We start from the raw sequence: 13,359 nt of genomic DNA, 5'->3' as shown, positions 1-13,359 counted from the left end.
AAAAAACGATTACAGCACAAAATTAGCACATAATTTGCCCTTCAATTTGGTGTACTTGTTTTTAACTTTTTGTCTTGTTTGAGATGGGAACGTGCTGGCTTGACGTCAAGCTAGCACGGCCACACTGAAATTTCAAATTTCGGAAAAATGGTGGGGGTACAAAATTAATTAATTCAGCACAAAATTAGCACAAAATTAGCACATAATTCCTCTGTATTCAGAAATCGTGAATTGGGATGTTGCCGTGCTAGCTTGACGCACCTCCGAACATGACGTAGATTTATGAACCATTTTTCACTTTTTTTTTATATATTTTTTTATTCCGTCCCGAATCCATCTCTGAGGAAATGACTAGGTGTTACGATGTACTACACTTGGCAGGAAATGTGAAAGGATTGCCTTTATTCCCGTTCAATGTATATCATTTGAAAATGGATAAATCGTTCGAAAGATGCTAGGGTGAATAAGTTATCGAACTAACATATATATGCTAATCCTAGATCGTATGGTGTATAGAAACCACTATATCGAGATATAGGGTTAAGGCGATTAAGCAAGCGGTTCGATTGCGCGAATTAAACGCTAATTGCCCTACGTGGTCCTAGCGGCCGATCGCCGTGCAATTATCGAAATCGTTCGATTGGAAACAGTAGCAACAATCGATACCCCTACTCCGGCGACCTGTCGGTGAAAAATGGTTCCCGGTGTCCATTAAAGCCCAACAGGAAGCATTATTTTTAGATGAACCTTTTACAAAATTTTCTTAATCCTTTTACTTCTAAGCAAATGTTGGATACACACATATGCCTTTCGCAATCAAAGGGTTAAATAAAAAATTAAAGGAAGGAACTTTTCTAGCCGATATGATTATTTTTAATAGGTTCCTAGACAATAGGATAACAAATTTGAAGCATGCAACTCTGTAGTCAGATTGAACTATTGAGAAATTGAATTAATTTTCGGGGGTCATCGACGAAAGACAAAGCAAATTTGGCAAACAAGGACACGAGACGAAAATACGTTTTTCCGAAAATATTTTTCTGCTATTCGATGCAATCCAGGCATATTGAATTTCAAATAAAAAATTCATCACTGGGCTTGGGAAAAAGTGTCTGGAAAAAATGCTGACCTAAAACCCGGTCAACGGGAGTGTTATTTGATTTTTTCTCGACGAGATAAAATATAAAAGTGAACTCTGCGGTTAAAAGTTTGTTCTTTTTTTTAATTTTTTTATTTCAATTTGACGAATCGCATGGGGATAGGTTGAACAACATTCGCGTCTTAATTTGGTCAGCATTTATCGAAGTTATTCCTTAAAAAGATAAAATAGAGAAACATGTAGTATAGCACTGAATAGATTTCTTCATTGTGATGATATATTCGATGAGGGGGAAAAAATTGGAAAATTTCTCTTGCGGTTACAATGGCTAAGACCTGTTGTCAGCCTCGTGAATGTATAAATTATAAATTGAACCCTTTCGGAGTGCTCTCTTAATGGATAATATTGATTCGATGCATATAACCAGACGAAACTCCATGCACGGTGATGAATTAATGGTCTACTAGTAATTTCGGTTAGAACACTGGCGTTTAATTTATTTGTCGGTCGAACAAGGTCTCGACAGACGTCGCCGAGCGATACGTTCGAAAGTTAACTAATCGAAGCCTCACTTAAATTAATAGTCTACTCTTGTAATATCGGGTACCAACACTGGTGTTTGATGTACTCGAGGTTCTATTACGTTAAGTGCTCCCCACGGTGCTAAATGCTCGGTCGGCAGAGAAAAAAGAAACCATCAAATTGGGAAGAGAATCAGGGAAATAAAAAAGTTAAAAATTTTCTTTAATAAAAGGTTGAACGATAGATCGAGGGTTACGCGAAGAAGAGGGAAGAAGTAAGCCGAAAATTTTAGGATATGAGGCTTCCTTTATAATCATGTTATTAGAAACAATGGACAAAGTGAAGGGTAAGTTCCGTCTTATAAAAGACTCGGAACTCATACAAAATGCGAAGATCCGATCCGTGTTATGTGAGCATCGCGTTATACGAGCCTCGGAACCCCTACAAATTATGGGGATACATTCTCGCTATAAAAGAAAATGAAAGAAAGAGAGGAGAGACCGTTCAAGTGCCAAGTGGATTCAACAATGTCGTGGAAACTGATCGCCGAAGAAAACATTATATGGAAAAGCGGTTAATTAACCTTTTCTTTGGAAAGTAATAGTTGATGACCCGTTGTGAAAAAGAATAATTCATCTCTTTATCGTTCTTCATCTTAGGTCTCATTCTTCGTCTTAGTTTATTCGCGTTAATTAAAACTCATGTAAGTAAGTATTAAAAACAAGTGATGATAAAATTAATCAGTGTTCCAAGGTTGGTTCATTTTTATGGCCTTTTTTAATGTCTCGGTTGTCTGCTCTCTCATTAAATAAATCTACGAAACAACAGAGAGGCGGCATAGTAAGAAAATATTTCATATGGTTCATTTTTAACTTCGGATCAAATTCTTCGTCTCATTTTATCTGCGATAATTGAAAATCATGGAAATAAATATTAAAAGAAGAAAAGATATGATTAAGTTAAATGGCATCTTTCTGAGTTCGAACCATTTCTTGTGGTCGCTTTTATGTCTGGCTCATCTATTTCTTGCAATAAATGATCATCATGGAAAAATATTTCATACGGTTGCGTTTTTAACCTTGGACCAAATTCTTCGTCTCGTTTTATCCGCGATAATTGAAAATCATGGAAATAAAGAAAATATATGATTAAATTAAATCGCATCTTTCTGAGTTCGGACCATTTCTTGTGGTCGCTTTTATGTCTGGCTTATCTATTTCCGCAATAAATGATCATCATGGAAAAATATTTCATACGGTTGCGTTTTTAACCTTGGACCAAATTCTCCGTCTCGTTTTATCCGCGTCAGGTGAAAATCATGTAAATAAGTATTAAATAAGAGATAATGGCAAAGTTGAGTTGCAAGATTGGTCCATTATCATGGCCCGTTTTATGGCTGGCTTATCTGCTTTTGCGATAAATAACGAATAGGCGAAACAACGGATAAGTGGCATCGATTCGCCCCAGCATCTCGACAGTCTGAGATATATCCTAAACGGAGAAACTGGAACGCTCCGCGTTCGGAGCGGCGTGTCGTAATGGCCAATATTTCGCGTCCCGGCGCAGCCGTCGGAATTGACCGCCGCTTAGATTTCACCTGAAATTCCGCGAGGCCATTTAGAAACGGTTCGTCAGTTAGTAACGGTTAGACGCAAGACACGACTGCTGGTGCAACGCTTTACATGGCACCTGCCACGACGTTCTCGGGCGTAAATTTACTCGTTACTCGTCGCTACAAGCGTCATTACTTGCCGCCACTTTTCCTAGCAATATCGACTTCGCGATATTCTTTGCGGCTTTCAACCTGCTCTCTTTTGTCCAGAATAAAGGGGAATAATTTATTCATAGCTTTGCGCTGTTGCAAGAATTTAATTCTTGGGACATTTTCCTGTAAAATTGATAGATTGTCTGGTTTTCTATACCAGTAAGTTATTATTCCCGAATAGGCTTCAAATATTTCCTTCCAATCTGGTCTAAGATGTCGTGACGTCCTGTTACTTCTGGCAGTGCGATTAAAAAGTAATTCGATATTTACGTAGCATTGATTTTCTTTTTTTTTATTATATGGTTAAAAATTAAAATCGGAATGCCGTAACCTGTTGCGATTTTCTATATTGTACTGTAAGAGCATTACGTTGTGTAAGACTTTTCTGTTATTGTCTTTCATTTTTAAAAACGAAAAAAAAAATGACAAATTAAGTTCAAGCTCATGGAGAGAAGATTGTTTATACTCAGTAGGTTTTTCTAATGTTAATGTTTGATGTTTAATGGCACTCGAAGGGTCAGGAACGTTTGGTTCTCTTTTCTAAACGTTCTTGCCGGGGTATTTTCTTGTTTTGGGAGGGTTTTTCTACATTGCGACAATCTTCCGTTCTAATTTGCATATTTTGCAAGCTAGGAAAGGACATTTACGGAAAAGTGCGCAGAGTCGGCGTCGTTTTCTCTTTGCAAAAGTCGTTTCTCCGCATTGCGACATCCTTTTTCTGTTCTAATTCGCACTTTTCCCGTAGGCTGACGAGGTGAACACGCGCGAAAAGTAAAAATGTATATAGAGGTCCGCTCGTGGCCACGTGACATAATTTTCTCCTTACGAAGGTTGGGAGAAAATCTCTGCTTTTCCGCGAGTACATCTAAGCCGACCGAAAGTTATCCGTTTCACGAGAACTTCTCCGTAAACATGTTATCCGAAAGAAATTTACGTATTCACGCAACCCGCGGGCCACATTTCTTTTTCAACTTTACTTTCCACATCTCTTACTAAGACGTTTAATTTATACACCAAAAACGAGAAATTTAATCTCCCCGTCTTTTTCAAATGAGACTCGTTAACGTAAAAACGTCTTTTCCCCCTGTTTTGTCTGAAAAACGATGAAAGCTCCCTATATTAATTAAAAATATTTATAGGGACCTTTTAGAAGAATAGCCTATTGCGATGAGAACTCTTGTAAGCAAAGAAAAATGTATAGCGATTTTGTAATCGTTTACATTGATGCGTTATCCTCTCGGTTAAGGAGATGTGAAAGTGGCATCTGAAAGCTCAATCGTTCATAAAACTTGTCTACGAACTGGGTGTCTCAAATCGTTCCATACTTTAAAACGTGAATATGGAGACCCTAAGGTATGTCCTGAAACTCGCGAAATTTCATTTCTTATAAACTATTTTTAGAATACCTATAAACAAATTTGAAAAGAATTGAAATTTCATGAGTTTCAGGACGTTCCTTATAGTCTCCCTATTCACGTCGTAAAGTTTCAGACTATTCGGTAAACCGAGTTGGAAGAAAAGTTTTATAAACAACACCTCTTCGACGCCACTTTCACATCGCCTTCATAATCGACATTTAAAGTGAAATAAGAATATAACACATGTAAGAGATATATAAAAACGATGCCCGAACGCGTATGGGGATTTCGCGATCTAGTAATGAATAACAATTAACAATATGTAATGGTTCCGTTTAACTTCGAAATTTCACTTCCAATGCGCGCGACGATTTGTTTCTTGTTTTCTTTTTTTTTTTTTTCAGTTTGAAAGAGTAAAGAAGTCCTATTTCGCATTTCTCTCTCCCCGTTCCCTGTTCTCTGCCCCCTCTTCGCTTTTCCACGCTCTCTGTGTATTTTGTAAAACGAGCTAAGAATTTCCCCGTCTTGTTTGCAGCGGTCCTCTTCAGGGAGGCGGCGGGGAAGATGAGGACCTCGCCCCGAGGGAAGTGAGTCGAGAGTCGGCACCCTGGCGCGCGGCAAATCGGGCCAGAGGCCTGGCTCCTCCTCGTCGTCGTCTTCGTCCACGGAGAAGCTGCAAAGGATGCCAGGACCCGCGGCCGAGAGACCTCGCGCCCATCGACTCACCGACATCGAACCGCAGGCGGCCAAAGTAAGCCACTTTTCGGATATACTCTCTCTCTGCCCTCCAACCTTCCCCTCCGACCTTCTGCGACTCCCGGGATGCTCGCGAGCATCCCAAAGGATTGATCCTCCACCCCGTGTGTGCGCGCACCTCCTTCGAAACCCGGTTAACCCCTTGCGCTACAATGACGAGTCAGACTCGTCATGAGGTTTTAAGGTGAAGTGAAACACGTCGAGGAACTTGATCGACGTCGATAAAGAAGATTTTTCTAAATGCCTACGTTGCCGGCGTTCGTTTTTATATTGATAGCTGTATCGAATTATATTGGATATTGTACCAAATGGCATACTCCACCTATCGTTTTCGTATAATAATTATAAAGAAACCGAAGTAAAACTCTAGAAATCCTCTGGATTCATGCTTTCTAGGGCCCTAATTGACTGCAGAGGGACCCCCTGCGCCATTTGTGATTTCCAGGTGAATTAAATTTTCACTCCGAGACCTCGTATTCCCATCGTTTTAGCATAGAAGCGCATACAACACTTTTTATTGCCTTTATCCCGTTCAAATGCGAGTTTATCGATTACCAGAGTGTTCTAAATTGTTGTAAAATTGTCCTGACCCTTTCGATTCTCATATCAGAGCCTTCGATAATTGCATATTGATCGAAATATGAGAACTGGACGCCATTTTGATTCTGGTCTGGGCTGAGTTAAAAAATTTGTTTGAAAAATCCAAATTTTGAATGTGTCATGACAATTCTTAGATGATCAGGAGTGATGTGTTAAAGTTTCAGACGGTTCTATCCAATATCCTTAAAAAAAGTGTCTTATTCGGATCGACTGATTTGAGGGGGGTTTCACTTCACCTTAATGGCCAACTGCGCAGTGACGAAAAAACTGAAAACGGGTGGTGTCACCGAAAGAAGAGGGAAAGTTAAATTGTTTCCACGTCCCGTAACTTCATGTTTGGAGCTTCTTTCATTTTTATTTCATTCGGTTTGTGAATTAGATCTAGGAGTTAGCGATTAAATGGGGAGAGGGTGAAAAGAAAAAATTCTTCCCGGAATAGCGTAGCTTTATGGAGATTCCATTTGTGTCCAATTTAGAGAAAGTCCTCGAGAGTTAGGAATTAACGCCTAATAGATAGGGGGAATTAATTTTCGATAGTGGATGAGGTGATTTGTAGCTCTCTTCGAGGGCCTTTCCTAAATTGGGAGAAGTCACGATACGTGTCAAGGGCGAGTAGAATATCAGAGTGTGTGTATAAAAAGATAGTTGATTTCGTTTCCGTTATTTCCCTGGATTGAAAATTATTTCACGTACTCGGATTACCGGAAACTCAGGGGAAGCCTTTAAATTGATTTCTCCTTATCAGAAGAGCTCTTTGCAGCGTCTCCATTTTTACCTGATTTTCAATTGGTGTAAGAAGTTTCAATATTTTTTTTTTTTTTTTTTCAGGGTAGATCAAGGTACGCGATGAGAGAAATGATCCAACGAACCGTTGATTCGGTCTTGATTTTTTTTTTTTTTTCTAAGCGGCTCATCTCGGCCAAAGATTTATTACCAGGAGTTATCTGCTCAGGATGGAATTCTCCCCTTGACTTTTCGATTNCTTATCAGAAGAGCTCTTTGCAGCGTCTCCATTTTTACCTGATTTTCAATTGGTGTAAGAAGTTTCAATATTTTTTTTTTTTTTTTTTTTCTAAGCGGCTCATCTCGGCCAAAGATTTATTACCAGGAGTTATCTGCTCAGGATGGAATTCTCCCCTTGACTTTTCGATTTCGTCAAGCTCCGAAATTTTATCACTCCGATCAAATAAGTGGAATAACATTAACCACCTGTTTCTAAATGCACGTAATAAAGCGACTTGTTTAATCGGCGCTTTTCCCTCGCATGCCCGACAACGTGCCTAGACTTTGCCGTTTAGAGGGGACCTACTTTCTTACTTATATATACGCGTGTACACGAACGCGTAGAAAGACGTTAATTGAAAAGGCCCCTCCGCGGGGCCTTTTATTTCCGATAGGCCAGACGTTAAAAAGTGAACTCGACCCATTTGTCATTAATTATACGCCACGGCCGATGATGAATAAGGTCGGGCGACATTTACGAGCCTTTTCCTCGCCTCCTCGATAATTTCAAAGGAAAGTTGCGTGTCCACGCACCGCGAACGCGGCATTAATTTTAGACGGCTCACCGGGATCTTCTTTTCTATTTTTCCTCCTTCTTTCGGCGTTTCCCCCCTTTCTTTTTCTCTCGATTTTTCTTTTTTATTTTTTTTATTTTTTTTTTCTTTTTCCTCAATGCGCCTTCTCGCGCGCGGCATTAATATTAAAACGTGCACGCATCTACGTTGAGCAGTAATGGGCCTCTGCTCTTCGGGGCGGGCGGTCGATAAAGCAGGGCTCTGTTCTAACTTCGCGGGGGTTCTTTTTCTTTCCTCGCTCTTTTGCACTCCCTCGCACTCAGAAAAAAGTACTCCGTACGGGGAAGAAAGTACGTAACGTCGCGGTAGCCATCACCGAGTCGTAATTTCAGCTTCCCCATTTTTTTTTTCCTTTTTTTTGTTTTCACTTGTTTAAATGTCCCGACTACATTAGGAGCCATCCGTGAGATTTCACTTAAATTCACAAAGTCGTTGGGAAATTATTGCGAATTTTCCACCAGAGTTGTAAACATGTTTCTCTTATACCTGCAATTGTCATTTTTAACGGCATAACCGTGTTCCTAATTGCAACATATGGGTATTGCGGGGGGAAATTCGTGACATTTACAAGCTCAACTTGTAACGTTAACAGCGAAGCACCGTCTGTCGTGCCACTCGCGTCACAGAGCTGCTTCATTTCGCTTTAACGTCGAGTAATCGTTACAATGATTGGCCCGACTGTGTTTCGCTTTGATTCACACAGGAGAGAGAGAGCCCCAAGGCTGCTCTCCCGCGTTTATCTTGCAAAATGGTTGAATTCACCGTAATTAAGGTGTTATTGTTACCATTTCACGTTACGAAAGCTTATTTCCATCTACGTTTCGAAACTGCTGGGACCCTTGATGTATCTCCGAGGTGTAACGATCCCAGGCAAACGTTTCTATTCGATGCGAGGACCGAGTTTACGGTTTTTGGAAAATTTGTCGAATTTTTCGTCAACTTTTATTTGCTACTCAATTAGGTATATCGAGTATACCAAATTCCGCCCCTCATTCGATATCTGTAAAGCAATGGCCCCGGATAAACTATTTGATGCAAGGACCGAGAGATCGCGGTTTTGGAGTTTGTAGAACTTTTTACTTACTTATTCCTCTTTTTTTTTTTTAAGTGGTTCTAAAATAATTTCACGAGTTTCTGGGTTATAAAAAATTCCCCTCTTCGTTTGAGGTTCTGGGAGAAATGTAAAACGAGGCTTCCGGAACGCGGAAGTCGGCCTTATTTCGCCAGTCGACCCGCCGGTTCGTATTTCCACGTTGCTCGCGCGAGCAAATCGATAAGGTCCCTCGCGCCGTGACCCAGCATCCGTTCGGTCCAGCTTCCTCGATTCGGCGAGGGACGAGGTCAGCTCCCACTGCAGCAGCAATTTGTAGATAGCGCCAATTTGTCGATACAGCGTCAATGCGAGGCCACTGGTTAGAAGGTTGATATCGGCAGAAATAACGGGTACCATCTGGTCCCATTTGGTCTGTCTCTTTTTATTATCAATTTTTTGATTACGTCGACTCCACCTCCGAGCCAACGAAAGGAACTAATTACTCCACTCGGCTTAAAGCCTTGAAATAGTTCTATCCGAGATCCGTGGTATAATGATGCGTTCGTACAATTAATTTCAACCCTTATTTTTGGAGCAACCCTTTTTTACTCTCCTTGAAAGCAAACAATTATTTCTAGTACAGAAAAAAAAAAAGTAAACACCGTCTCTTAAAAATCGTTGACGGTTTGATGTATATAGATCGACCCTATCATAACGTCTTAACGTGATATGAAAGGGTTATTCTATATGTATGTATATAAAACGTCAACGGAATTAGGGGCGGTGCAAAAATCCGAAGTTTTATAAATATTTTGACGTTTTGTTATACATAAAACGGTCCTTTCATAACGCCTTAACTTTCTTAATGGTTTTTCTACTTCTTCGAGTCGATGCGGTCTTAACTCGTTGGCACGGAATTAGGGGCGGTGTTAACTCCTTAACTTACAATATCGTGTTAAAAACGTGGTATATCAATCGGGTCAAACGTGAACAAAACGTATGAGAGACGTGGTATGTCAATCGGGCCAAACATAAACAAAACGTATGAGAGACGTGTGAGACGTTGATTGTTCAGCCAAACCGTGAAATGACCCGATGTATGACCGACACTTTTGTTATTTATGGCACGCGCTATTGGAATTTAAATCGTAAGGCAAGGGGTTAAAATCCGAAATTTTATAAATATTTTGGCGTTTTGATATATATTCCCTTTCATAACGTCTTAACTTTTTGGATGGTTTTTCTATTTCTCCGAGTCGATGCGGCCTCAACTCGTTGGCACGGAATTAAAGGCGGTGTTAAAATCCGAAACAGAGGATGTTTCGTTTCGCCGGTTGATAGCGCCCGATTCGGGCGCGCCGAGTGGTCGGGAGCACCGCGCGATGCGCGGAACGTGGAACGCGAAACGTGGAACTCGCGATATCGAGCCCCGCCGTCCCGCCCGATTCCCGGCTCCCCGAAGTATCCCGAAGGGCCGACCCAGTTTCCGGGTCGAGGCCTGGGGAACCGCCGGATAATCTCGCCGTTGTCCGCGCCTAATGGAGAAGGGCCTTCTCTCTGGGCTCGCTCCGAGGAGTTTCTTGGAAGAGGAAGAAAAATTGCCGTCGAACCTACGGCCGGGTGCGACCACCAACGGCTACGCTACAAATGTCGAGAGATCCCCCCCTAGAAATGCGACATTACGCTTTTGATACGTCAGACTTGTTTAGAAGGATTTGGTATTTTATTTTCCTCCGAATTGTCGGTATATCAAGATTCTTATTTAACTATGAAGATTTCTTGAGGGAGATATAAATTTAATAATGTGCCATATGTAGAGATGGGGGAGAAGCGAAAGGTTCACTTTACACTCGAATTTAATTATTTGCGAATGTGTAAATGCTTTTTGTTGGAGAAATTCCTTGGCTACGGTGAAATTAATTTTGTGTTTCAAATTGAGTTTGCGGAACATTTTTTTTTTTCTTTTCTTCGAAAGAAATGCCGCGTCCAATGTTGGCTCAGGATGTTGAAATTATTAGTGAAAGTTGTATCACTTTTTCGAGAGGATGTATATACTCGGTATAAGGAATTATTAATATAAAAATAGTAAATGTTTTGAGTTGATGCAAATGACGGATGAACTTAAAGAATACGTTGGATATGCTGCTAAATCTATCAAATTCTATCTTAATTCAAGAGTATTACCAATTCTTCCGAAGTTTCTCATTGTTGGAAGGGAATCAACTTTTCAGTCCAAGGCGATTATGTACAGAAAATCTACTGATAACGAGTGACAAAAGCTTGTTGAATCTAAGCTGATGAAACTTGAATATGATTTTAAATCTGTATCAATGTCATTCCATCAACTCTACGACTTACTCAATTAACAATAGTAATTAAAAATCTTTTGGTCGCAAGAATTCCCTTTTTTATGGAATGTGCATTTTTTTCGCTCAGACCGTTTCTTCGTAAATGTATTAGGTTACAAGTGGGAATTCGGGGTGTTATTGGGGATAAAATTATTATTAGCCGGTGTGAGAGAGGGTATTCCGAGAAAAGTGGAGTTGCTTTGCAGTCGGGTACAAAGTTACCGTGTAATAAAATGCGATGAAGCATTTGTTCGTGGTTGATCGATGACGACGGCGGACTCTTCATTTTTCAACGCTGCCGGGGCATCTCGGCGTTCACGTAACGAGGAGCCGTTTTTTCTTTTTCTTTTTTTATTTTCTTATTCCGCTAAAAGAAGTGCCCGGTCGGGAGGAAACAAAAATCCCTGCTAAATTTACGCTCGAGCCGATGCACAAACGCCGGAAATATCGGGACGGGTGGAAAGGCGAACGCGGTACGGTTCCCTCGGGATATTACGCAATGAGAGTACTCCAGGTCGTACCGTGGTTTCGTTATGACGAATATACACTCGAGGCAAAGGGAAGCGGCAAAAACGGCCGTATAAACGGGACAATGTCCGAGTAAACGGCGAAACGGCCCGCTAAGTGTAACTTCTTTGATGCCGGCGAGCGACAATGGTATTTGCTTTTTGCGACACTGCCAGCCAAACCCTGGCACAGAGAGCTCTCTTTAATCCTGCCATTAAAAGTGCTTGCCAGTAGCGAAAGAATCGCCATTAAACCATGGACGTAAGAATATATGGACGGAGCCCTTGTCCGAGATAAATGCAAGTTTTTCTCTTGCGAAAAATAAAATTCCACGAGCATCCCGTCCTTCCTTAGGGCCTTCATAATTACGCGCTGAAGATTCAAATGATTCGTTGTACCCAATTTGGAGAAAAGTTTTATAAATGTTCTGACTTTTTGGTACGTATTTATGACGCTTTAATATCACATTAAGGTGAAGTGAAACACGTCGAGGATCTTGATCGACGTTGATAAAGAAGATTTTCCTGAATGCTTGCGATGCCGACGTTCGTTTGTATATTGACAGCTGGGTCGAATTATATTGGGTATTGTACTAAATGGCATACTCCACCTGTCGTTTTAGTACAATAAATATCAAGAAATCGAAGCAAAACTCCAGAAATCCTCTGGATTCGTGCTTTCTGGGGCCCTAATTGACTGCAGAGGGACCCCCTGCGCCATCTGTGATCTCTAGGTCAATTAAATTTTCACGCCGAGACCTCGTATTCCCATCGTTTTAGCATAGAAGCGCATACAACACTTTTTTTGCCTTTATCCCGTTCAAATGCGAGTTTATCGATTACCAGGGTGTTCTAAATTGTCGAAAATTGTCCTAACCTTTAGTTTCTCATCTCAGAGCCTTCGATAATTGTATATTGATCGAAATATGAGCGCTCGACGCCATTTTGTTTCTGGTCTGGGCTGAGTTAAACATTTTTTTCAAAAAATCCAAATTTTGAATGTGTCAGGACAATTCTTAGATGATCAGGAGTGATGTGTCGAAGTTTCGGACAGTTTGGTCTTTTTCCCTTAAAAAAAAGTGTTGTATTCGAATCGACTGATTTGAAGGGGGTTTCACTTCACCTTAATGTTTGGTTGCTTGAATGTCCCCAGTGAGAAGCAAGAGAGATTTTCTTTGTACTTTTGTCGAATTACGTTCTCGGGGGGGTCGCCTCGAAAAATTATCCACGTGATGGACAGCTCCTTTTAATTCCGTCGTAAAGAACGTCTGCCCGTGGTAGAAAAAAAAAGAAAAAGTGCAGCTAAATTTACAACCGAGCCAATGTGTATAAACGCCCGAAATATCGAAGCGTGGAAACGACGAACGCGGAACGGCCGTCCGGGTTATTTCACATTTTTAGCGCTTAATGCCAGAAACGTTCGGTAAACTTTCATTTGTTTAACCATCGCCTAACCGGATATTCGGTTAACGAAACTCTCTCGCCAATAGAAATAAAATAAAAAGAAACAAAACAACAAAATACTATTTCCGTTTTTGTGAAATCACTCCGTTGAACCGCGTCTGCCTATGGTATGATATGGTATGATATGCAATGGTTATGGTATGGTACTTGGGTCTTCTCTTCGTATGAAAAGTCCCTGCGGAATATTCACGGAAACGCGTCGTAAAATGCAGTTTCTCAAGATCGACGACCCCAATTTCATTTGGCCGAAGCTGCCAATTTCATTTCCTGGAAGCTGCCCAGCAGAAAAGCGTTATTTCTCCCTCTTTCCCGAGTTGACAATGTCGCCTCG

The 13,359-nt window shown here is 40.8% G+C and overlaps 1 protein-coding gene across 3 annotated transcripts in view; it reads left to right on the top strand.

Moving 5' to 3' along the window:
• The window catches only part of LOC105699962 (rho GTPase-activating protein 32), a 37,497-nt gene that overhangs the window by 9,967 nt on the left and 14,171 nt on the right, over positions 1 to 13,359 (top strand). For all 3 annotated transcript variants that reach the window (XM_012425432.1, XM_012425431.1, XM_012425433.1), the window contains exon 2: positions 5,280 to 5,495. In XM_012425432.1, the coding sequence (XP_012280855.1) occupies positions 5,427 to 5,495 (69 nt within the window). In that variant the 5' untranslated portion in view covers positions 5,280 to 5,426. The remainder of the gene's footprint in view (positions 1 to 5,279; positions 5,496 to 13,359) is intronic.

This window comes from Orussus abietinus, unplaced genomic scaffold (assembly GCF_000612105.2).
Source record: "Orussus abietinus isolate OABI.00-Male unplaced genomic scaffold, Oabi_2.0 scaffold61, whole genome shotgun sequence".
NCBI lineage: Eukaryota > Metazoa > Arthropoda > Insecta > Hymenoptera > Orussidae > Orussus > Orussus abietinus.
The sequence above is the reverse complement of the archived record's forward strand: the minus strand, read 5'-3'. Positions and strand labels throughout refer to the sequence as shown.